Below are 25100 nucleotides of genomic sequence, written 5' to 3'. Positions count from 1 at the left end.
GTTGTTCCTTTCCATGTTTAGGGCTTCCTTCAGGGTCTCTTGTAAGGCAGGCCTGGTGGTCTTAGAGATTTTAGACAAAATCTCTAAGCATTTGCTTATCTGTAAAGAATTTTATTTCTCCTTCACTTATGAAACTTAGTTTGGCTGGATATGAAATTCTGGGTTTAAAATTCTTTTCTTTAAGAACGTTGAATATTGGCCCCCACTCTCTTCTGGCTTGTAGAGTTTCTGCCGAGAGATCTGCTGTCAGTCTGATGGGCTTCCCTTTGTGGGTAACCCGACCTTTCTCTCTGGCTGCCCTTAAGATTTTTTCCTTCATTTCAACTTTGGTGAATCTGGCAATTATGTGTCTTGGAGTTGCTCTTCTGGAGGAGTATCTTTGTGGCGTTCTCTGTATTTCCTGAATTTGAATGTTGGCCTGCCCTGCTAGGTTGGGGAAGTTCTCCTGGATGATATCCTGTAGAGTGTTTTCCAATTTGGTGCCATTTTCCCCCTCACTTTCAGGCACCCCAATCAGACGTAGATTTGGTCTTTTTACATAATCCCATACTTCTTGCAGGCTTTGTTCATTTCTTTTTCTTCTTTTTTCTTTTGGTTTCTCTTCTCGCTTCATTTCATTCATTTGATCCTCAATCGCTGATACTCTTTCTTCCAGTTGATCGAGTCGGTTACTGAAGCTTGTGCATTTGTCACGTATTTCTCGTGTCATGGTTTTCATCTCTGTCATTTCGTTTATGACCTTCTCTGCATTAATTAGTCTAGCTGTCAATTCTTCCACTCTTTTTTCAAGATTTTTAGTTTCTTTGCGCTGGGTACGTAATTCCTCCTTTAGCTCTGAGAGGTTTGATGGACTGAAGCCTTCTTCTCTCATCTCATCAAAATCATTCTCTGACCAGCTTTGATCCGTTGCTGGCGATGGGCTGTGCTCCTTTGCAGGAGGAGATGCGCTCTTATTTTTTGAATTTCCAGCTTTTCTGCCCTGCTTTTTCCCCATCTTTGTGGTTTTATCTGTCACTGGTCTTTGATGATGGTGACGTACTGATGGGGTTTTGATATAGGTGTCCTTCCTGTTTGATAGTTTTCCTTCTGACAGTCAGGACCCTCAGCTATAGGTCTGTTGGAGATTGCTTGAGGTCCACTCCAGACCCTGTTTGCCTGGGTATCAGCAGCAGAGGTTGCAGAAGATAGAATATTGCTGAACAGCGAGTGCACCTGTCTGATTCTTGCTTTGGAAGCTTCCTCTCAGGGGTGTACTTCACCCTGTGAGGTGTGGGGTGTCAGACTGCCCCTAGTGGGGGATGTCTCCCAGTTAGGCTACTCAGGGGTCAGTGACCCACTTGAGCAGGCAGCCTGCCCCTTCTCAGATCTCAACCTCCGTGTTGGGAGATCCACTGCTCTCTTCAAAGCTGTCAGACAGAGTCGTTCGTGTTTCACAGGCTTCTGCTCCTTTAGCTGAGCCCTGTCCCCAGAGGCGCAGTCTACAGAGACAGGCAGGTTTCCTTGAGCTGCTGTGAGCTCCCAGGGATGGTTTCTATTACCTGCTTTTTTTCCTAGGTTTTGTTTTTTTTTTTTTTTTTTTTTTTTGAGATGGAGTTTTGCTCCCGTCACCCAGGCTGGAGTGCAGTGGCGCAATCTTAGCTCACTGCAACCTCTGCCTCCTGGGTTCAAGTGATTCTCCTGCCTCAGCCTCCCGAGTAGCTGTTATTACAAGTGCCCACCACAATGTCCGGCTGATTTTTGTATTTTTAGTAGAAACAGGGTTTTACCATGTTGGCCAGGCTGGTCTGGAACGCCTGACCTCAGGTGATCCACCCGCCTTGGCCTCCCAAAGTGCTGGGATTACAGGCGTGAGCCACCGTGCCCAGCCTACTTTTTGGTTTTCTGTATGTCCCGTAATTTTTTCTTGGAAAAAATTGAACTTATAAGTCATATGGCAACTCTAGAAATCAGATCTCCCCTCCCAGCCATATGTTGTGTTTGCTGCTGCTATTGTTATTTGCTTGTTTAGTGACTTTCCTGTACGAGTTCTCTGAAGTCTGTATTCCTTGTCATATTATGTGATCCTTGTCATGTTATGTGTAGTCTCTACTCCTTTAGCTTAGTGGTCAGCTAATGATTGAACAGAGATTTCCATAAATGCTTTGACCGTGTAAGTCTATCAGCCTTTGTTGAAGGGCTGGGTGTGTGTGTTGGGTCATGTTTCAATGCTCTGGAAGGCAGTTGACAACTCTGCCTTAACTTTCATTTCCTGCTTGCACAGTTCCTCAAGGTCTTTCTCAGGCTCAGACAAATGACAGTGACTCTGACAGCGAGCCTAAGAGGCAGGCCCAGAGATCCTCTGCTTCTGAGAGTGAGACAGAAGACTCTGATGATGACGGGAAGCCAAAGCGCAGAGGGTGTCCCAGGAATGTGTGGAAGGACCCTCTGAGATCTTTCCTTTGCATGGACACAGACCAGCACATGTGTCAGAGCTTTTCAGAGTATCCTATGGACATCTTTCCCTCCAGTTTTTCTTTTTGTCTTTGTTCAGCCTTTTGTTATTTCCAGCTGGTAATGTTGCCTCAGGCCGTCATGCTGTTAAACCTTTGCATGTAATTGTTTTTGACCAATGAATTGTGGACAGGGCTATTCACACTGAGTGAGTTCTGGGTCAATCCAATAAAGACAAGCCTGAGAACAGAGCTTCTCAGGGTACTGTTAGCCAGGTCCAATCATTCTGTGGGAATAGGGCTTTTGGAGAATTCCCAGCCTCTTCTTCACCCTCCAGTGGCTGCTATGCTGCTGGTTGGCACAGCTATTGTAGCTGCAGAAGTGTTAGTTTTCAAGGCTGTCATGCAGCTGGGGTTAACAGGGTGGGAATAGTGCAAGTTAAAAAATGCCCTGAAGCTTGCTGAGCCATTTTCTTGAATAAATTTCTTAGATGGCTCTAAGTCATTTTCTTGAATAATTTCTTAGATGGCTCTCAGCCATTTTCTTGAATAAATTTCTTAGATAGCTGCATGCATTTGGTTAATTTCCAGAGTTGTGACAATACTGATTGTGACACTTTATGCCAGCGTTCCTATTGCTTTTATGGAGGAGCATATTTTCACAGACTGTTAGTCTGCCATATCTGAAGTGTTATTTAGACATAAAATATTTCAGTATCTGTCAAGAAGGAGAAATGCAGAGTTAAGGGATAATCCTCAGTTTTATGTTTATATATAATACCTTCCTAACCCTTGTATCTGTGCTGTTTCTGTAATGTTGTTTTTAGCTATTGTCATATTCAGTCCCATTTTATTCTGTAGCCATGTCTTCTCATTTCCATTTTTTCCCTTAGTGTCTGTCCTTACACGGTTATATAACCCAATTATCGTAGTAATTTGGCGTATTACATGATGCCCTTGATGTGTCATGAAGTCCTGGTTTTTAGTGGAAAGTACTGGTGACCAGCCTGTAGGAATGGGGATGATGGCATGAGTTGGTATGTAGCATAGTTTAGGGTAGAGACTTGTGGGAAGATAGATTGGATTTTTGGGAGGAGAGGTCAGTAGAGTTTCCAAAATCGTTTGCCTAAGAAGTTTTAAATCATATTTTACTTTGCCTTATTCCAAAAACTATTTGAGACAGTCAAAAAATCTTAACAGCTAAAAAATTATTTGTTTTCTAATAATGAAAAATATGGTATTGAAGGTAACAGTGGTGAACTGAATACGCTGATGAAAACGATATAAGGGTTTATCACAGTTGAGTCTTGATGATTGAATCCTCTATGGCACAACGAAGTCTATAAACTTGTACCTTCTTAAAAGGATATTAGAGCTAAGTTGCAGTTCTCTAGCATATATCTAAGCAGGTTTATGGACAGTCACTGAGAATAAAGTTGATCTTTAATTTGAATAGATTTTTAGCAGTCATTATTTTAAGTTGACTAGTTTCAAAGACATTCAACATTTATTCATTTTTTCGGTAGTTGCAAGGATTGAGCCCACTCTACTTTTGACAATTTGCGTGGCTCATATGTCATCACAGAATATGTTAGCATCAACATAGCTAAAGTAAGTCTCTGTTTTTTTAATATGTTTTATTGATCCTATTCTTAGGTTCATCAAGGCTTATAAGAAGTTTGGTCTCCCTCTTGAACGGTAAGTTCAGTATAATAGTCCCTTATCTTCCTCTTTTTTGGTTTTATTATATAGTACGTTGTTTTTTGGTAATTTTTTCCATTTAATACTAATGCCGGGAACATTTTTATTCTGGAAACATTCATTTACAAACATTTATATATTGGGTGCCTGTTGATTCATGTCCCTCTGCAGAGGGATGACAAAGATGGTAAAGACAGGCCATCCATAAAAAGACTTTCACCTTTGTGAGGGAGATGAAACAAGTATATTCAAAACCGTAGTGCGTGAAATAATTTCCAGAGAGATGTTCATATAACTGTAGTTGAAAAGAATGTATTTAGTTATTTGTGTCCTAGTTCTTAGATTTAATAATGTCAAAGGTAAAAGGCTCTTGATGATTTTATAATCTTCTGCTAATTAGCAGGATTTTATGAGGAATAAATGCAAAGGACTCATATAGCCTTGCCAATAATAACTTCCAAAATGGTAGCTGTTGTTACTATTCTATAAGCATTTATAAAATGGTTCAGAAGTTGGATTTTAACAGAAGACTCTATTTCAAATAGTTTGGTACTTTGCTTTCTATAAAATCTAAAAAGCCCTAATTTAAAGGAAATATTGGGCTCCCTTCTCTTTCTTCTGACAAATTTCTCGAGTGGGTGAAAATTACAAGTCTATTTTTGTTTGGTCCTCTCCATTTGGAGAGGAGGTAGTGATATGTAGCATTAAGCCACAGCAAAGCCAAGAAAGTCAGTTGCATCTTTCCAGGACTGTTGCTGACCACCCAGGGGTAGACTGCCTGTCTTTGGGCCAGTTACTGTAAAAGCCAATAGGATGTGGAAAAGGGGGCTTGGCACCTTTTGACAGCCTATTTTTTAGCTATTAATAAATTTGTGTGCTTCATATGACATGGAGATCAACTAGACATATAGTTAATAAATTTGTGTGCTTCATATGACATGGAGATCAACTAAACATGTAGTAGAAGTAACTATACTCTGCTTCTAGGAACATTGCAGTGGATGAAAGTAGGCTGGAGAAAGGGAAGTGAATACAAAGAAGCTAACTAGTACAAATGGTGTTCAGGCACTTCACCTGCGGCCACTAACAGCCTATTTATTTAATAAAGTTTGCTTTCGTTGTTTCTTTCTTTCCTCTCTGTTTTTTGGAATTGTTTTGTTTTGTGGAATATTCAAGACACAATTCTTTATGATGGAAAATGAATGTGTTAGCCTTCAATGTCCAGGGGTTCTTGTTGGAGTCTTAGAATGACCACTAAAGGAACACACAAGTGTCTTTGCAGGAGAAGCTTATATGAGGCCTAGTGACATCTCATGACATTTAAGAAGAGTGGGCACAGGGCGCTGAAGTGTCCCCATATTTGTTCCTTCTCAGGCTGGAGTGCATAGCACGTGATGCTGAGCTGGTAGATAAGTCGGTGGCAGATCTGAAGCGCCTGGGTGAACTGATCCACAACAGTTGTGTGTCAGCAATGCAGGAATATGAAGAGCAGCTGAAAGAAAATGCCAGCGAGGGTAAGTGAAGTTGGCTTTAGTGAGTCTTCACAGGCTGGCACTCATGGACTGGATTTCTGTTGCTAAAGGGCGTTTTAAGGACAGACTTGAGGAACACACATGCCTAGTGCTTTGAGGTGTTTATTCTGAGCTGCGTTTCTGTGAGCTTAATATTCTATGCTCCTACAGGTCTACTCACAAATGAAGTTGATTTGCAGAAGGTGTAGAGTGAAGAACAAGATGAAATGGTTTCTTTTTATGTTGCTGTAGAAAGTTTAATAAGTGATGTAAAACCCGGGGCAAAGCTTGGTGGACACCTCTGTATTTTTCCTGCAAATAAGAGGTGTTATAGATCACAAGCATTGTTAATTATTTTGGATATATATTGTGTGTTATGGCAAACAGAAAGGATTTAGAAAATTAATTGGAAGAAATAAAATATTGGATGAATATTGTAAACATTTTTGTTACATTGAGATTTTCATGCCACTAGAATTTGTTCTCATTGGATTGAACATGCAATGTGTTTTCTCTTTGATACCAGAAAGTGATTTTGCCTGTCCTGTGTGATATCTTTAAAAGCAAGAGGTATAGGAATGCTTGTGAGGAGAGAACTCTGAAGTTGTTATTGGTAAGGGCACCCTCATAGTGAACTTTAAAGAAATGAGGGAGGCCAGGTGCAGTGGCTCACGCCTGTAATCCCAGCACTTTGGGAGGCTGAGGCCAGAGGATCACTTGAGCCCAGGAGTTCAAGTCCAGTCTGGGCAATATATAAGTGAGACCTTGTCTCTACAAAAAGTTTAAAAATTAGCTGAGAGTAGTAGGATGCATACTTGTAATCCCAGCTACATGGGAGGCTGAGGTGGGAGGTTTACTTGAGCCCAGGAGGCAGAGGCTGCAGTGAGTTGAGATCATGCCACTGCACTTCAGCCTGTGTGACAGAGCAAAACCCTGTCTCAAAATATAAATAAATTAGTTAAATCAAGAAATGAAGTTGTTATCATTCTACTTCTCCAGACTGTGGTTTATCTGTGCCATGTCTGCCTTTTTTTGGGCAGCATTTATTAGGTAAGGCTACCCTTCTGCAGCTTTGTTGAGCTGTGGTTAAATGTTCAGGCTCCAGATAAAGAGGCAGTCAGTTATCTGGAATTTTGGTTCTACTACTTCCTAGTTATAAGATTTTGGTCAAGTTATATCCCTTCAACTATCTCATTTGCAAAATAGAGTAACAATATCTACTTCAGAGGATTTGGATGATTGAATAATTCCATACTTGTAAATTGTTTAGCATAGTGTCTAGCTTGCAGTGTTAGCTGTTATTAAGAAGTGAGTATTTGTGCTTTGAAATTTTCTTTTTTTCTCTTTAAGGTTATTGAATTTGATATAATTTAAAAATATCTTCAAGAGAGTCAAAACTTATTTTAAGATACGTTCTTTTTTGTAAAAGACAAATAACTTGTATGGTTTGCAAAATGATCTGAATATGTGCTTTTATAACATTCAGAATACACCCAAAAGTAAACTTTAGGTTTAACATCCAGTATGTTTTCTTTGTAATTGTTTTGAATAAGTAATACATCTACAAGGCTTAAAACTGAAAAACGTATTCGTATTACTTCTTGATGCTTTTGAGAAATGAATAATGTTTTCTCCCTTTTAAATGGTAGTACAGCATGCACACTTTTCTGTGCTTGCTTTTTTTATCTCATAGTATCGTGTGGAGCTGTTTCCTTACAGCATTCCCTTCTCCCCGAAATCCCTCTTTTTTTGTGCATGTTCACATTCTGGATCTGGCTAATTGCTTCTTCTTGGTATTAACTTATTTCCTCACACCTGTACTTCCTGTAAACTGGTATTCAGCATATTCTGAATCCAGGCTGACATTTCTAGATCAAATGGAAGATTATTGATACTTCTTTTCCCTTAGGTTGAAATTTTTGTTTCTAAAAATGTTAACATAATTACATATTTGCTTTATCCTAAACATATGTTTCCAAATATCAATACCAAACTTACTGTTAACAAAAAAATGCTTAAATGCAAAGTGTAATTTCTTTGCATTTCTTTTTGATCTTAGAATATATCACACTAATAATATACAATCAAAATATATTTTTAAATTATTCAAAGTTATTCTTTTCTCTTTGTGGTTATGCCACCAACTTAATATACAGTTACACTCTTTTGTTTGCATTTATTTTCAATATTTAGCGATTGCTTTTCTCATTTTGATTCGATTTAATTTTTTAAATTATGTAAAAACATTTACATGGTTCAAAGTCACAACTATAAAACAAGGTACATTTGGAGCATCTTGTTTTCGTTTTTTGTTCGATCCAGCCTTCTTCTCTTCCTCCTTAATAGGTCACTGTTTCTATTAGTTGTAAGTTTATCTTTCCTTTGTTTCTTTTTAAAATTTAAGTATGTGTGTGTATGTGTGTGTATATTTTCCTTCTTACACAGAAGAGAACATACTCTGTTTTGCACCTGCTTTTTTTCATGACTGAGATAAATTCATATTATTATGTAGAGATCATCCTCTTTCCTTTTACAGTTGCAAGTATTCTACCATGTAGGTAGATGTCAATTCACACTTCTCCTCTAGTATTTAATATTTGGGTTGTTCTTGGTCTTTTGTTATTATAAAGAAAGCCACAATGAATAATGATTTAATGAATATACCATTTCGTATCTCTGCCAACATATCTTTGGGATAAATTTCTAGAAGTGGGATTGCTGGGTCCTGGGAAAATGCGTATATACTTCGCTTCGATATTCCCAAATCCTTCTGCATAAGTCTGGTGCCATTTACATGGTCACCAGTAATATTTGTTGGTACCTGTTTACAAGCCTCACAAACAGAATATATTGTTAAAGTTTAAGTTTGGAGTTTTGCCACTTTGATAGGTGAGAAATGGTATTTCATTTTTCTTTTAATGAACAAGATTGTACATCTCTAAGGGTCACTTGCATTTTGTTCTATAAAGTGTCTGTTCATATGTTCTGCCCATTTTCTATTGAAAGGAGTTTTCCTCTCATAAACAGATAGCATTATCTCATGGATTTCAACTTGGACTATTTGATGGGGGTTTCGTTTTTATTTCCGTGATCATTTTAATTTGAAATTTGGGTTAGGGTAACTTTCTTTTTCTTTTTATTTTTTTTTTGGGACGGAGTCTTGCTCTGTCGCCCAGGTTGGAGTGCAGTGACACAATCTTGGCTCACTGCAAGCGCCGCCTCCCGGGTTCATGCCATTCTCCTGCCTCAGCCTCCTGAGTGGCTGGGACTACAGGCGCCCACTACCATGCCCGGCTACTTTTTTATATTTTTAGTAGAGAAGGGGTTTCACTGTGTTAGCCAGTATGTCTCGATCTCCTGACCTCATGATCCATCTGCCTTGGTCTTCCAAAGTGCTGGGATTACAGGTGTGAGCCACCGTGCCTGGCCGGGTTAGTGTAATTTTCTTTCTTTCTTTTTTTTTTTTTTTTTGAGACGGAGTCTTGCTGTGTTGCCCAGGCTGGAGTGCAGTGGCCGGATCTCAGCTCACTGCAAGCTCCGCCTGCTGGGTTTACGCCGTTCTCCTGCCTCGGCCTCCCGGGTAGCTGGAACTACAGGCGCCTGCCACCTCGCCCGGCTAGTTTTTTGTATTTTTCAGTAGAGACGGGATTTCACTGTCTGTGTTAGCCAGGATGGTCTCGATCTCCTGACCTCGTGATCCGCCCGTCTCGGCCTCCCAAAGTGCTGGCATTACAGGCTTGAGCCACCGCACCCAGCCTACTGTAATTTTCTTAAGCCACCACTTGTTCATCATTTCACATGTGTTAGATATGAACTTAAGCTCATGTTTTTTCAGTAATAGTGTTGTGAAGATCAAGTTCATGTTTAAAATACTTGAGAGTTTTTTGACCTCCGCTAGTGGGATGGGTAGGAAAACAAAAAGAGAAACCTTCAGCACTGATGTTATACCCTCAGAATCTATTTTTGTTAATTTAGAAACAAAGTAGTATGAAACAAACTGGAAGATTAAAATATAACTATAAACATCAGTGAATTAAAAAAATTCCAAATCTTAAAAAACTGAATGTTTGAAGGTTATTTTACAGACATTAATTGAGAAAAAACTTTGTATTATAGATTATATCTTCAAAATAACAAGCCAGAGATATATTGAGAGAGACTAAGAGGTCGGGGTTTGTTGACACATGTTTTCTGTGGAACTTAAGCAGATTTTCATTTAACTAATGTGACATTGGTATTCTTCAGGAAAAGGACCAGGGAAAAGGAGAGGTCCAACAATCAAGATATCTGGAGTTCAGGTTAATGTGAAATCCATTATCCAACATGAAGAGGAGTTTGAGATGCTGCATAAATCTATCCCTGTGGACCCTGAAGAAAAAAAAAAGTGAGTATATTTTGTGTACATTCTTAGGTGGTTGTACCATAAGAAAATAGATTTGAAGTTAGACTTTGTGTAGTTACATAGTGTTTTTACTGTCTCCTCTTTAACATGCCAAAAAGGCCCCTCTTCTAATGTCTTCCTGTTTTTAAACTTTCTTTAGATACTGCTTAACCTGTCGTGTCAAAGCTGCACATTTTGATGTAGAGTGGGGGGTGGAAGATGATTCTCGCCTGTTGCTGGGAATTTATGAACATGGCTATGGAAACTGGGAGTTAATTAAAACAGACCCAGAGCTTAAATTAACTGACAAAGTAAGTAACCCTACCATGCTAGAGATTTCTAGAAGATTTGTTGTGTAATATTTTTATATTGATTACTTATTTCTAACTATTTTCGAGGGGGCATCAAAATAGAAATTAGTACAGTCATTCTCCTTGGAAATACTTCCATCTTTAGTGGTCTGTGGCACTGTTTCACAGATGAAGATAAAGGGAAAAGACAGTAATCAGGTGAAATTTTGGGGAAACCACAGGAGAAATCTTAAAATTCTGGTATTTAATTATAGGTCAGATTTCATTACAATAAATACCCAGGTAAGTTTGTTAATGATAAAAGCATTCTTTGGCCTTAGTTATTGGCCCTTTTGTTTAAAAGTACATTCGAAACAACCATATTTCAGTTCCTCACATAATGATTGAATGTCGCCTAGGTATTCTTTGTAATGGAATTAAACGTTGGCTGTTCTTCTCCCACAAAATCAAGCCTCCCACCCTATCTGTTGCAAGTAGCAAGGCCATGGTTGGAGCTTTAAGCAGGGAAGGCTGACTGGCTCAAATTTTGGTAGGATTTGCTCCATGTTGTGCTCCTGGCACGTTTAACAGTGCTCATCCCATCTGGGTTTTAGGAGGGTGACAGCACCCTGCCTTGAGCACTGAGACCAGATTCAGTCTGGCAAGAGGCCCAATTGTTGTAGCAAGGAAGAGATCATGTCCTGGCGTAGCTCAGTGCTCTCCGGCAATGCTCTAAGAAGCATTTTCAATCTAAAACGAAGCTTTAACCTAGCTCCAGGGATTCCCTGCTCCTGGAAGGAGGAAATCCACGACGGCTGGGATGCTCTAGCAGATGAAGCCACAAGCCCCTCCTACCTGAGTTGTTCTACCCTGTTAACAGCACAGGTAGGAGCCATTGGGAGAGCTGGATTTCTCCATCCCATTTTGTAAAATGAGAACGGCTCGTGAGGGATTTTCAGTGACTGGGAGCCATGGACATGAGATAGGATCTGAGGCTTTAATCTATATTTTGGGTGGTTGGGGAGGGAAAGGACTGTGCTCAGTGTTTGTTGTCTCTGTTTATCCTGATCCACTAACCAGGATGTGGGTGGTGGCGGGTGCTTCTCTTCCTTTCTTGTTGAAGATTCTGCCGGTGGAGACAGATAAAAAGCCTCAGGGGAAGCAGCTACAGACCCGAGCGGATTACTTGTTGAAGCTGCTCAGAAAGGGTCTGGAGAAGAAGGGGACTGTGACAGGCGGGGAAGAGGTGAGTACACTGCCAGCTGGGTGTTTTTCAGGAGCCTGAGGCTCCCACCCTGCAGAATTAGGTAGGAAGACAGGGGCCCTTTCTGGGCACTGCACAGTATGTCACCTTCTCACGGGCAGATGTTTTTGAGTTTCCAGTAATGATGGTTTGGTTGGTAATAATAGAAATATTCATTTAGGCCTGGTGTGGTGGCTCATACCTGTAATCCCAGCACTTTGGGAGGCTGAGGTGGGCAGATCATGAGGTCAGGAGATCGAGATCATCCAGGCTAACATGGTGAAACCCCATCTCTACTAAAAACACAAAAAAAATTAGCCGGGTGTGGTGGTGCGCACCTGTAATCCCAGCTACTTAGGAGGCTGAGGCAGGAGAATGGTGTGAACCTGGGAGGCGGAGCTTGCAGTGAGCCGAGATCAGGCCACTGCACTCCAGCCCAGGCAACAGAGCAAGACTCCATCTCAAAAAAAAAAAAAAAAAAAAATTCATTTAAGACCACTACATCTTGGCAGCTTTCTTACAAACCCATCCTTCTGAAATGTTGCTTCAAATTAATCCTCTTTGCTCCCCAGTGTCACTGTTCCACACATATGGTTACTGTTTCTTTATTCTACTTTCTCAATTTTGGAATAGACTGCATTGAATACCTATGGGTTTGCCTATTGTTATATCTATCTCTGTGGTACTTGTAATAATGGATCCCAGAGTGAAATTGACAGTTGGAATGCACAATTAATTCTGAAACTAGACCTTAGTTGCTATATGAAATACCAGCTAAATTCTCAGTGAATTCACCTGAGCTTTATCTCCTTTTATTTCCCCAATTTATAATTTCAGTTCAGGCCCAGAAAGATGGAATCCCAGCTAAGAAATACAAATTACACCCTGTACTAGCAGCTCATGTGTGCATGTTCTTTAAGTTCTCTTGCAGCTATGTCATTTATATTAATTTCCCTGTATTATTATAAGCAAAGCAAATTTTAGGGGAAAAAACCCATAATACCACACCTCATTTTTTTCAAGTAATAGGATCATAAGTCTCATTCTTCATGTAATACGTTGAGTATGCAATAAATTATGTGTTAGGCTCTAGAAAGGCAGATTAGATCATGTTACAGATCATGTCTCATTAGGCAGATAAACAGTATTTTAATCTTTTCCTTATTTTATGTAACTTGCTTTCTGGTTTTTTAATGTTACTATTATGTCTTTAATATATTATCTTTATTTGTATCTTTGTACACAGAGTGATTTTCCTTTTTTAAAAAAAATTATATCTTGGCCGGGCACGGTGGCTCATGCCTATAATCCCAGCACTTTGGGAGGCTGAGGCGGGCAGATCAGTAGGTCAGGAGATCGAGACCATCCTGGCTAACATGGTGGAACCCCCGTCTCTACTGAAAATACAAAAAATTAACCGGGTGTGGTGGTGGGCGCCTGTGGTCCCAGCTACTCGGGAGGCTGTGGCAGGAGAATGGCGTGAACCCGAGAGGCAGAGCTTTCAGTGAGCTGAGATTGCGCCACGGCACTCCAACCTAGGTGACAGAGCAAGACTCTGTCTGAAAAAAAAAAAAAAATTAAAATTTATTATCTTTAGGATGGATTCCAAAAATATGGAATCAGTAGGTTTAAGGAGTATGGATATTTTGGCTGGTGAGGTGGCTCACGCTTGTAATCCCAGCACTTTGGGAGGCTGAGGTGGGTGGATCACCTGAAGTCGGGAGTTTGAGACCTGTCTGACCAACATGGCAAAACCCTGTTTTTACTAAAGACACACTAAAAGTTAGCCAGTTGTGGTGGCACATGCTTGTAGTTCCACCTAGCTACTCGAGAGGCTGAGGCGGGAGAATCGTTTGAACCTGGGAGGTGGAGGTTGCAGTGAGGCAAGATGGCAACCCTACACTCCAGCCTGGGTGACAGAGCAAGTCTCCATCTCGGGGGGGGGAAAAAAAAAGGAACATGGATATTTTAATGTGGTATAGGCTATGTATAAGGCCTATAGGTTTTTTTATTTGTTTTGGTTTGGTCTTGTCAGGTAAAATGAGTTGCACTCTTTTGATTTCCTTGGAATTTTCTTGTTTGAATTATATGTCTGCTACTGCCATAAAGAGTCATCATGTTGTTTGGTTATGCTTTCGAGGGTCTTGATTTGTACTTTAATCATCATTTTCTCTCCTTTTCCAGGCCAAATTAAAGAAGCGGAAGCCTCGGGTAAAGAAGGAAAACAAAGTGCCCAGGCTGAAAGAGGAGCATGGAATTGAGCTTTCATCTCCTAGGCATTCAGATAATCCATCAGAAGAGGGAGAAGTGAAAGTATGAAGTGGGGTTAGAGTTGAGGGTTATTTATTTATTTTAGCTGTACTTATTGTGCCAGCTGGAATAAAATCATCTGAAGTGTGTTTGGTTTATGAGTGGATTAAATCGAAATAGAATATTTAAGTCTTTGCTTAATCTGTCAGAGAGGAATATAGTTTGAGTCAGCAGCTGCAAATTCATATATAATGGAAGTAAATGAAGGGGACTCTGAAAGATTTTGTTGCTTTTTTTTTTTTTCTTTTTGAGACAAAGTCTCACTCTTGTACCACAGGCTGGAGTGCAGTGGCACAATCTTGGCTCACTACAATCTCCGCCTCCCGGGTTCAAGCAATTCTCCTACCTCAGCCTCCTGAGTAGCTGGGATTACAGGCACCTGCCAGCACGCCTGGCTAATTTTTGTATTTTAAGTAGAGACAGGGTTTCACCATGTTGGCCAGGCTGGTCTCAAACTCCTGACCTTAGGTGATCTGCCTGCCTTGGCCTCCCAAAGTGCTGGGATTACAGGAGTGAGCCACGGCTCCCAGCCTAAAGTTTTAATGATAAATGGCGATTGACATGTAGCCTCATTCTTGGGAATGAGGGGGAGTGGTCAGGACTGTGGTTTACCAGAGAGCTCATGCCTAATGTAAAGGGGACAGCTGCTATGGAATTCTGTTAACAAAACTCCCGTGGGTCAGGTTTGGCTTGCCAGTTTGTAACCTCTGGTCTAAGTAAAGTGAATAGTAAGTTGGTATCATTTAGTGTGCTATTTCAGTGACAACTTCATGGAATTTCTGAAAGTGTAATTGTACTTGGATATTAGCTCCAAGAGGATCAGCAGTGGGTACAGGAACTAGCATGGATTTGAGTCATACATACATAAATTTATTTATTACTAGTTTTTTTTTGAGATGGAGTCTTACTTTGTCACCCAAGGTAGAGTGCAGTGGTGCGATCTGGGCTCACAGCAGCCTCCACCTCCTGGGTTCAAGCGATTCTCCTACCTAAAATAATTTTTGTATTTTTAAAAGAGACAGGATTTCACCATGTTGGCCAGGCTGGTCTCAAACTCCTGACCTCAGGTGATGGGTCTGCCTGAGCCTCCCAGAGTACTAGAATTATAAGCATGAGCCAATGTGCCTGGCCAGTACATACATAAATTTAAATATGAGCAACCTGATCAGTTATTAGCTGACTGTGTACAGGTATATAATCTCTTTGGTACTCAGTTTCCATCCGTGAAATGAGAATGATAAAACTCATGTTGAAGGGTTGCTCTGAGAATTCAATGAGAGGATATCAGTAAAGAGCTTCCACCTCTACAGTTTTAACTGGTTGTTACTGGAAAGTTTAGATTTTTCTGAGTGCCTTGAGGCTATTTGCTTGAAGACAAGCTTCTAAGTATAGACAATGATGAACCACTGGGGGCAATGCTTCTTTTTCCAGAAAGTACATAAGTAGATATAAAATTTGTGATAAAAATTCAGAGCCCTGTTTTGTTTCCTAGGATGATGGCTTGGAAAAAAGTCCAATGAAAAAAAAACAGAAGAAGAAAGAGAACAAGGAGAACAAGGAGAAGCAAATGAGTTCTAGGAAAGACAAAGAAGGGGACAAGGAAAGAAAGAAGTCAAAAGACAAGAAGGAAAAGGTAATGGTGCCCTTCTGTTCATGGAGATACCCACAGCCTTTGCAATTCCCTGTTTGGATTTAGAAGTAGCGTGAGATTTGAGGGCCCTGCAATAATTGTCTTTTTATGGGTATGTTTAAGAAGGATAGGTGGGGCTGTTGATGGAATACCTGTACCTGTCCTTGCAGAGAGAGGGGAACCTGCAAGTTTGGGGTGTTTTTTTAAAAAAAGAAGGCCTTTACTTGGTCTTTTATTACATGTTTCAGGGGGAAATGTTTGAATGAGATAGGACAGGTGAGAGAAATCTTCATTTACGTGTAAATACGAAATATGTTCTCAGATTCATATTAGAGAAGCACAGTCCACAGCTGAATTTGAAGAAGAGTTTGAGTCAAAAACAAATATTAGCCAGAGTTATTGGAATGTAAATGGATGAAAAGCCTTGCTATTATAACCTTTACATGAGGGGTTTTATGAAGTTCATTCTAAACCCAATAATTTGGTACAGTGTTGCAGTGTATACTTGCTGACATCTGAACACAGTAAAATCATTGCCAAAACAGAAACAACTGCTATAATTCTAATATCCAGTGATAACTCTAATATAGATTTCTTGATAAGTACTTTGAAATTTTATATTATTAAATATAAAATAAACATATTTAAAAACAAATATAAAAACCAGATTAGACTGTTTGGGTAGTCCTTTCTCCTCACTTAGCAGTGTATCACAACTTTCCAAGTGAATAAATGTTAAAATCATTTTTACACCCTTGGCAACTTAGGGAGACCTCGTCTCTACAAAATAAAAACAAGCAAAAATCTAGCTGGGCATTGTGGCATGTGCCTGTGGGCCCAGTTACTTGGAAGGCAGAGGTGAGAGGATTGCTTAGGCTCAGGAGCTCGAGGCTGTATTGAGCCATGGTTGTGTCACATTTCACTCCAGGCTGGGCAACAGAGCAAGACCTTGTCTCAAAAAAAAAAAAAAACCAAACCAAACAGAAACATTTTTAAATAGTCGGGGAGGATTCTGTTTGGATGTCACATGTTAGAAGCAATTTGAATTTCCCATTTTGAAATACTTTCTAATTTTTGATGTTAATAGACCATATTGTGACAAATAACCTGTGCAGTTGTGCTCCCACAGAAAGACATTCTTTTTCTTAAAGTAAAATATTAAAAAAATAAAAACACAAAGAACAATTTTAGCAAACATCTGTTTATCCACTCTCCAGCTATCACAACTGTTGTTAACATTTTTTCGTGTTTACTTGAAGTGGCTTTTTTCTTTTTTTTGGCGGGGCCAGGCAGGGGGAGAGGCTGATACCTTTTGTATTTCATGAACATATGACTGGTACAGTTGAAGCGGCCCCCATTCCTTTTCCCTGATTTTATTACTCTTCCTCTGTTCTCCCCATAACCACTACTGTGAAGTGGGTTTGAAACCTTCCTATTCATGTATTTATATTTGTAGTACATATTATAGTGCATGTCCATATAACTATAAACAAAGCATGCTGTATGCTTAAAAATGTACATGAAGTCAAGCCAAGCGCAGTGGCTCACACCTGTAATCCCAGCACTTTGGGAGGCCAAGGTGGGTGGATCACAGGGTCAGGAGGTCGAGACCAGCCTGGACAACATGGTGAAACCCTGTCTCTACTAAAAATACAAAAATTAGCTGGGTGTGGTGGCGTGTGCCTGTAATCCGAGCTACTTGGGAGGCTGAGGCAGAAGAATCTCTTGAACCCAGGAGGTGGAGTTGCAGTGAACTGAGATCATGACACTACACTATAGCCTGGATGACAGAGCAGGAATCTGTCTCAAAAAAAGAAAAAAAAAGTACATGAAGTCATTTTATATATCCTTCTGCAACGTTTCCATCAATATAATTGAAATTTATATAGATTTCATTTATAATAATTTAGTAATGCAGCAGATTCCTAAATCAAAAGGTATGCTGTTAATAAGAGTTGCTACATGATACTCTAGAAGAGTTCTGCCAATTTACGATCTTAACCTCTTGATGACATTTCTGTGCATTTTATGGATAAAGGAGTAGAAGCCCAAAAATAGCACTGACGAAATTGAAGTTATAATTGGGTACATTTAGAGATAGAAATGGGAATAATGTGTAAGCTGCTAATCAGATAGGTTTGTCTTCATGTTGTTTCAGGATTTTATTTTACTTTTTAAAAAATAAACTGAGACCATCATATTTACCCATTGTAATAACACAACGTAGGTAAGAAATCCAAATTCCACGGTAGGATTGCACAAATGACAATGACTCCTTGTAACTCTTTTTTAAAAGCCTAAAAGTGGTGATGCCAAATCTTCGAGTAAATCAAAGCGATCTCAGGGTCCTGTCCATATTACAGCAGGAAGTGAACCTGTCCCCATTGGAGAGGATGAGGATGATGATCTGGACCAGGAGACATTCAGCATAGTAAGTCTTGAAATCGGGGGATACCAGTGTCTGCAGCCAGAGTGCTTGCTGTGGCTCTGCCTTTTATAGGTCCAGCCAGAGTCTCAGTTGAGCTGAGCAATAGTACGTTACTTTGGAAACACATTGCTTACAATATCTGAAGACCATGTGCTCTTCAGCAGGCTGGCAGGAAGAGATTTTCTTGTCTTTTATTGAGGGGAGGTTTAAGGAGTGGATTTCATGTCTTGTGCTCCTAGTTAAGAGAGGCTCCAAGGGCTCTTAGAGGCATTTGGGAAAGAGAAGTGTTCACTGAGCAAATATTGAATGTTTTCTGTGTTCCAGCCCCCAGAGTTACCATGTTGAATAGATAACCATTTCTGTCATTGTAAACTACATTTGAGTAGGGGAGTTAGATAACTACACAAATCATGTTGGTGCACCTGTCACAGACAGGCCTCTGGAGGAGAGAGAGTGCATACTGTGGAGATGCTATGAGAAGGGAATTTGACCTAGTCAGGGGATGCCAGAAGGGCTTGTGTAAGGAAGTGATGTTTGAGTTGAGTTCTGAAGGAAGAATAAAAGGTAACAGGAGAAGAGGGGAGGGCAAGGCAGTGGGGAGCGAGTGCATGGACCAGGTCTTGCACAAGATTGGATATAGGCCAGTGTGTCCTCAAGGCTCCTTTGCCCCTGGCTGGAGCTGCAGGTATAGATTTCACTGTGCCACCATCCCTTCCCCACCTCTGTGGTTTCTCCTCCCCATACTTCCACAAATCCGTTAATCAAACAGCTCATTCAGGCCGAAAGAAAAAGCTGTTTTCTTCAAAATTTGAAAATACTTCTGTCCTGTGGCAGCAAAGGACCCTGTTGACCCTGTCCTGTAACCTCTCTTTGACTTCTTCTTCTGAGTTATCTAAAACCTATACACATATGTATATAGATAATGTTTTCTTTCACTTTTATCTCTATTAAGTATCTTTTTAGCCTGTGAGCTCTCTGAGGACAAGTATTATGTTTTATGTAAAGTTTATTTAGATGCTAGTAGTATATCAGTGAGTGAGTAAATTGAATAAATGAATAGTTACATAGTCAGCTAACCGATCTGTTTCCTAGTCTTTCTTATCCAAGTGTTTATAAGAGAAAATGATATCTAATGTTCTGTGGTACCATGACATTTAAAAAATGCTTTTAAAAATGACTCATTTAATCTTGTTTTTATATTATGAAATCTTTAAAAGATGCAGAGAAATTTCAGGGATATAATAGGCATTGATAAATATACCATGAAGTTTTGTCAAATCTGAATTCTTTAAGACTCAGAATATAAAGCTGAATCCCTTGGTGTACCTCCCTCTCAACCTATGCTATTTTTCCTCTCTTTTTTTTTTTTTTTTTTTTTTTTGAGACAGAGTCTTGCTCTGTCGCCCAGGCTGGAGCGCAGTGGTGTGATCTTGGCTCACTGCAGCCTGTCTCCTGGGTTCAAGGAATTCTCCTGCCTCAGCCTCCTGAATAGCTGGGATTACAGGCGCACACCACCACGCCCGGCTAACTTTTGCATTTTTAGTAGAGACGGGGTTTCTGTTGGTCAGGCTGGTCTCGAACTCCTGACCTCATGATCTGCCCGCCTCGGCCTCCCAAAGTGCTGGGATTACAGGCGTGAGCCACTGCGCTGGGCCTTTTCTCTCTTTCTTACCTCTGAGATGTAACTATGATTTCGAATTCAATTTTTATATTTAACGTGTGGTTCGAGAGTTTTACTACTTAGGTCTGTAAAGATGATAGTAGCTCACATTAATAGCTAGTTAATGTTTATGTGCTTTATGTATATTTTTTCCACAACAATCCTGTGAGGTAGGCTATTGTTTCCATTTTGCATATTTAAAAATAAGGTGAAGAGAGTTAAGTGATTTGCCCTATGTCACACAGCTAAGACATAGAACACAGTTTCAACCCAGGCAGTTTGGCATGAGAGGTTGAGTCCATAACCATTGTGCTGCCTGGCCTCCCACATATAAACAATACAGAGGATTGATTTCCTTGTCTTAAAACTGTAATTGGCACACTTGTATATCCTGTAACTTGCTTTTCCTCTTATAACAGTCAACATTTTTGAGATTTATATATGTTAATTGTGGCTGTCATTGAAGTTTCGTGTTATCCCACAATTTATTCTTCCACAGTTTATTCTTTCTCGTATTGGTGGACATCAGGATTTTTCCAGGTGTTTGCTACTACAGATAGGCTACAGTGAAATTGTTGCACATATTTTCTTGTACCACACAAGTGAGAGCTTCTCTAGGGTGTATGGCTTGAGCAAAAATGGTAGGTCATTCATTAGGTATACACATCTGCCACTTTATTAGATACCTGAGTTACTCTTGAAAGCAGTTGTAGAGATTGCATTAATTATAGCAATGAATTCAAGTTCCAATTGCTTGCCAGCCTTAGAAACAGTTGTTAATTTCTGACTCAGTTAACAGTTGTTAATTTTTGCTAATCTGAGGGCTATGAAATACTGAAGGTCATTGGACTTTTATTTTCATATTTTAGTGGTCATTCATGTTCCTTGTGAATTGCGTATTCATTTATTCCAAATTGACATATTTGGAATAATTTATCTTTCTTACCTTTTCTGTAGGAATTCTTTTTACCTTCTTAATACTAATCTTTTATTTTTTATAGTCATTACAGAAGTCTTTTAGTTTTTGGTATATTTTTTATTTTATGCCCTTTTTAAAAATTGAAATATAACACAGAAAAATCCACAGATCATAAGTATATAGCTGTGGAAATGACCACAAAGTGATGGAAGTTTGTAGAGTTTTCATTATTTGAAAATTTCATGGCCACGTGTCTTACTTAGTTCATTGTGCCAGATACTCAGTGGCTGACAACCATATCCCTACACCATTCTGTGAAATTTTCTTGAATTGTACAGTGGTAATTTTCTGTAAGTTCCCAGTTTTACCTTTATGGAATTTATTGTTTTTGGATATCGAATTCTGGATGTTGGTCCCTAATTTTGTCTTTTTAAGTTGCTCATTTCTGCTTTTTACTCTACTTTCTGGGAGATTCCTTCAACTTTGTTTCACATTATTTATTTCTAATACCTTTTTCCTCCACCACTCTTGAATATCTTTATACTTCTCTTTGTTTTCCATTGTTCATGTTACGCATATTGCCTTGATGGCTTTGCTGATCCTCAGTTGTCAGCTCATATTTAAGAGTGGAGGACTAAACATCTCAATGGAAGTTTGAGCATGTGGGTGGTGGGGCTTGATCTCCTTTGAAAGTTTTCACTATAGGATGATCTAGCAGAAACTTCCGATGGGTAGTCAGGATCATTTGGTTTTTCCTCTGGGGCGGTCACATTTTGTGAAGAATGCCCCAGTTTCCTGACTCTCTGGAGTGTGAAGGCCTGGCTCCTTCCATTCTGGAATCTGAGAGGCAGAAGACTTGGGTGGTGACTCATCCTGTGTGACTGTGCTCACTTGCTCACATAATCCTGTTTTCATTGTGGTGGGCTCACCCCTCATCTGTGCCTATGCAGTCCAGCTCAGAGGTTCTTTTATCCTTTTCTGGAGAATAAGTCTTTGTATTTGTTACTGGGTGGAGTTAGAGATCTGGGTATCTTATGAATCTGGATATGTGTTACTTCTTAAGCGTTTTTAAACCACTCCCCATTTTAGCCCTCATCCCTCCTTCTGAAGACACCTCACCTTTGGGGGAGTTTTGCCATGTAAGCCAGGTTACTTCTTGGCTCTTTTTACTCCTGGCTTCGAATTTCATTTTCTCAGATCTGTTTTGTCATTTCCCATGCTGCCAATATTTTGTTGCTGTTATCCTCTCTCTTGTTTTCACTGTCTATGTGGGCTTGTCTCTTTTAAGGACCTTCCGTTTACCATTGTTTTAGTTGGATTGGGGAGGCAGAGAAAAGATTCATGTGTTCTGTTTACCATCTTTATCTGGAAGCCTTTCTTTTGTTTTCTTTCAAGCCTAAAGGATTTGTAAATATTTTATCCTGTATGTTTAGACAGTTTGTGGCGGGAGAATTTCAGGTTAGGTCTGTAATACTGCTCCTCGTTAGATCTTCAAAATGGGCTTGTAAGGCATGCCATGCCTCTTGCAGATGAGGAAGCAGTATTTAGAGAAGTTAAGTAAGGCGTGAAGTGTCATCACATAACTCTAAGTGATGGTGCTGGCACTGCACCTCAGGGTTTTCTGACTTTAACACTGACATTTACTCCACTGCACTAGCTTTACCCACTCTTCCTCTAGCAATTGTGTGGCATAGGGGTGGGCTGTGTTTTCATTGAGAGCGCAATAAGCAAAGGACAAGACTTATTTTCTGCAGATTGTTTATGTCTTTATTCTTTTGTCCTGTTGCAGTGTAAGGAGAGGATGAGGCCTGTGAAAAAGGCACTGAAACAGCTCGACAAACCTGACAAGGGGCTCAATGTGCAAGAACAACTGGAACACACCCGGAACTGCCTACTGAAAATCGGAGACCGGATAGCCGAGTGCCTTAAAGCCTACTCAGATCAGGAGCACATCAAACTCTGGAGGAGGTAACCACTTTGGCCTCGTCTGCCCCGTTTGATTTGACTGAGTGTGGGAGTGGATTCTGTTTCCTTTTAATAAAAGGTGGCAGAGCCACCTAAGAAACCTTCTTCCCAACAAAACTCATCTGTTGGCAATACACCTGCAGGCTTTAACTTCCTTTCCACGAGATAGGCCATTCCACTGAGACCAGCCTTTTGAAGGGGTAGGATGATGTCATTAATTTATTTTATGAGAGAAAGATAGTGGTACTGGATTTGCTGGTCTGTTCTCAGAAATAAATTTTCTTTAAGCCTACAAGGGACAGAAATCATCTGGTCTTAACTACTTTACCCATCTCAGGTTGATACCTAGATATTCAGATATTACTGTATCTAGTACAACTAATTGGTTGGTTCTGTACCAACACATGGTGAAACAGAGGTTAAAACCACAAGAACTTTGAGTTCTCTATTCTCATATCCTTCTTTAATAATTAAAGTAGTAATTTGGATTAAAGCAGTTAATCTAGAACTTACCAGTGTTTAAGGCATCACGGTTTATAAATGTTCCTTTATATATCCACTTAAAATTTTTAAAAAGATTTCAGTAGTTTTAGGGAACAGGTGGTATTTGGTTACATGGATAAGCTCTGTAGTGGTGATTTCTGAGATTTTGGTGCACCTATCACCCGAGCAGTGCACACTGCACCCAATGTGTCATCTTTTATCCCTCAGCCCCCTTCCCCCCAGAGTCCATTATATCATTTTTATGCCTTTGCATCCAATGTTTGATTTTCCATTCCTGAGTTATTTCACTTAGAATAATGGTCTCCAGCTCCATTGAGGTTGCTGCAAATGCAATTATTTTATTCCTTTTTATGGCTGAGTAGTATTCCATGGTATGTATATACCACATTTTCTTTATACACTTGTTGGTTGATGGGCATTTAGGCTGGTTCCATGTTTTTGCAGTTGCAAATTGTGCTGCTATAAACATGTGAGTTCAAGCGTCTTTTTCATATAATGACTTATTTTCCCCTGGGTAGATACCCAGTAGTGGGATTGCTAGGTATATATCCACTATTCACTTTGGATATTTTAAGGAAACATGACATTCTTTTTTTTTTTTTTTCTTAAATGAGACGGAGTCTGACTCTATCACTCTATCACCCAGGCTGGAGTGCAGTGGCACAATCTTGGCACTGCAGCCTCCGTCTCCCGGGTAGCTGGGGTTACAGGCACCTGCCACCACGCCTGGCTAATTTTTGTATTTTTAGTAGAGATGGGGTTTTATCATGTGGACCAGACTCTTCTCGAGCTCCTGACCTGAGATGATCCGCCTGCCTTGACCTCCCAAAGTGCTGGGATTACAGGCATGAGCCACTGCGCCCAGTCATGGCTGGAAATTCTAAAAGGCAGTTGTAACATTAAATCTCTTTCCATTAATCACAGTTACTTCGTTTTTATTTTATTTTAGACTCAGAGGGTACATGTGCTTGTTTGTACATAACCACAGTTATTTTGAACTTGTATAGTTCGTGGATGATGTGATTATCTTTGTATAATATGTCCAATCTCAGAGGACTGGTTTTTGAATGAAAAGTGGATTTAAGAAAACTTCTGCATGATGGTGTCCACAGCATGCTTCACCCCTATAAAAAAAATTTAATTTTCAAAATGGTACTTTTTTCACCTTAACACTGTTGCCAGCTTCTTTCTTTACCTAGCGGGCATCTGGCCTTTTTTTTTTTTTTTTTTTTTTCCTTTTTAAATTTAACACTGACTAGAAGATAGCAAAAGGTCATCCCACTGAACAGACTCATTTTTAAATGTGCCAGGCACTGTGATCTTGGCTAGCCGTAGTTTATAAGGTCCTCGCCCTTTACAAGTCAAAAAAGTAGTACAAGGCAAGCCTCCGGAGAAACTGTTCATCATGAGGCAGCAAATGCAAGACCAGATAGAGTGGAAGGGCTGAGAAGGAAGTGCGTGAAGAGTAGTCAGGAAGGAAGGTCTTCTGAGAGGCAGGCAGGCGCACTTGAACTGAGCGTACATGACCTGAGTTGAATTGCTGAGATGAACAGAATTCTCAGGCTTCAGCAAAGACTTGAAAGTGGGTCAGGGAGGGGACTGGGTGGTGTTTAGGGTTTAAAGAGAGTTTGTTAAAAAGACTGAAGCTCTTTATAGGAGGCTTTAGACAGGAAGGTAAGTGGCTCTTCACCTGATGCAGCAGGCTTTCTAGTTAGGGAGCCTGTACAGGTGTCCTGTCAGCAGCAAGCCATGGTGAAACTACCTGTTAGGAAGTTTGAGAAGATATGATTCCTACATATTTTGAGAAGTTATGAGACTCCTTTATGGCGCTCACTCTGACTACTTGTGCTTACTCTTCCTAAACACCCAATTCATCATATCATTCCCCTATTGTGCAGAAACATCATGCTAGGGTGAACATAATGGAATTGGAGGGAAGAAGTCACTGAGAGGTTTTTTTTTTTTTTTTTTGAGACGGAGTCTTGCTCTGTCACCTGGGGCTGGAGTGCAGTGGCCGGATCTCAGCTCACTGCAAGCTCCGCCTCCTGGGTTTACGCCATTCTCCTGCCTCAGCCTCCCGAGTAGCTGGGACTACAGGCACCCGCCACCTCGCCCGGCTAGTTTTTTTT

At 40.1% G+C, this 25100-nt stretch overlaps 1 protein-coding gene across 5 annotated transcripts in view; it reads left to right on the top strand.

Annotated features, from left to right (window-relative positions):
* CHD2 (chromodomain helicase DNA binding protein 2) overlaps positions 1 to 25100 on the top strand; it is a 178359-nt gene that overhangs the window by 136488 nt on the left and 16771 nt on the right. For all 5 annotated transcript variants that reach the window (XM_023220850.2, XM_023220854.2, XM_023220852.2 and 2 more), the window contains 9 exons: positions 4086 to 4127; positions 5505 to 5644; positions 9887 to 10025; positions 10183 to 10333; positions 11436 to 11558; positions 13740 to 13868; positions 15358 to 15498; positions 17792 to 17926; positions 22292 to 22470. In XM_023220850.2, coding sequence (XP_023076618.1) covers positions 4086 to 4127; positions 5505 to 5644; positions 9887 to 10025; positions 10183 to 10333; positions 11436 to 11558; positions 13740 to 13868; positions 15358 to 15498; positions 17792 to 17926; positions 22292 to 22470 — 1179 coding nt within the window. The remainder of the gene's footprint in view (positions 1 to 4085; positions 4128 to 5504; positions 5645 to 9886; positions 10026 to 10182; positions 10334 to 11435; positions 11559 to 13739; positions 13869 to 15357; positions 15499 to 17791; positions 17927 to 22291; positions 22471 to 25100) is intronic.

Source organism: Piliocolobus tephrosceles, chromosome 6 (genome assembly GCF_002776525.5).
Source record: "Piliocolobus tephrosceles isolate RC106 chromosome 6, ASM277652v3, whole genome shotgun sequence".
Classification (NCBI taxonomy): Eukaryota; Metazoa; Chordata; class Mammalia; order Primates; family Cercopithecidae; genus Piliocolobus; species Piliocolobus tephrosceles.
The sequence above is the reverse complement of the archived record's forward strand: the minus strand, read 5'-3'. Positions and strand labels throughout refer to the sequence as shown.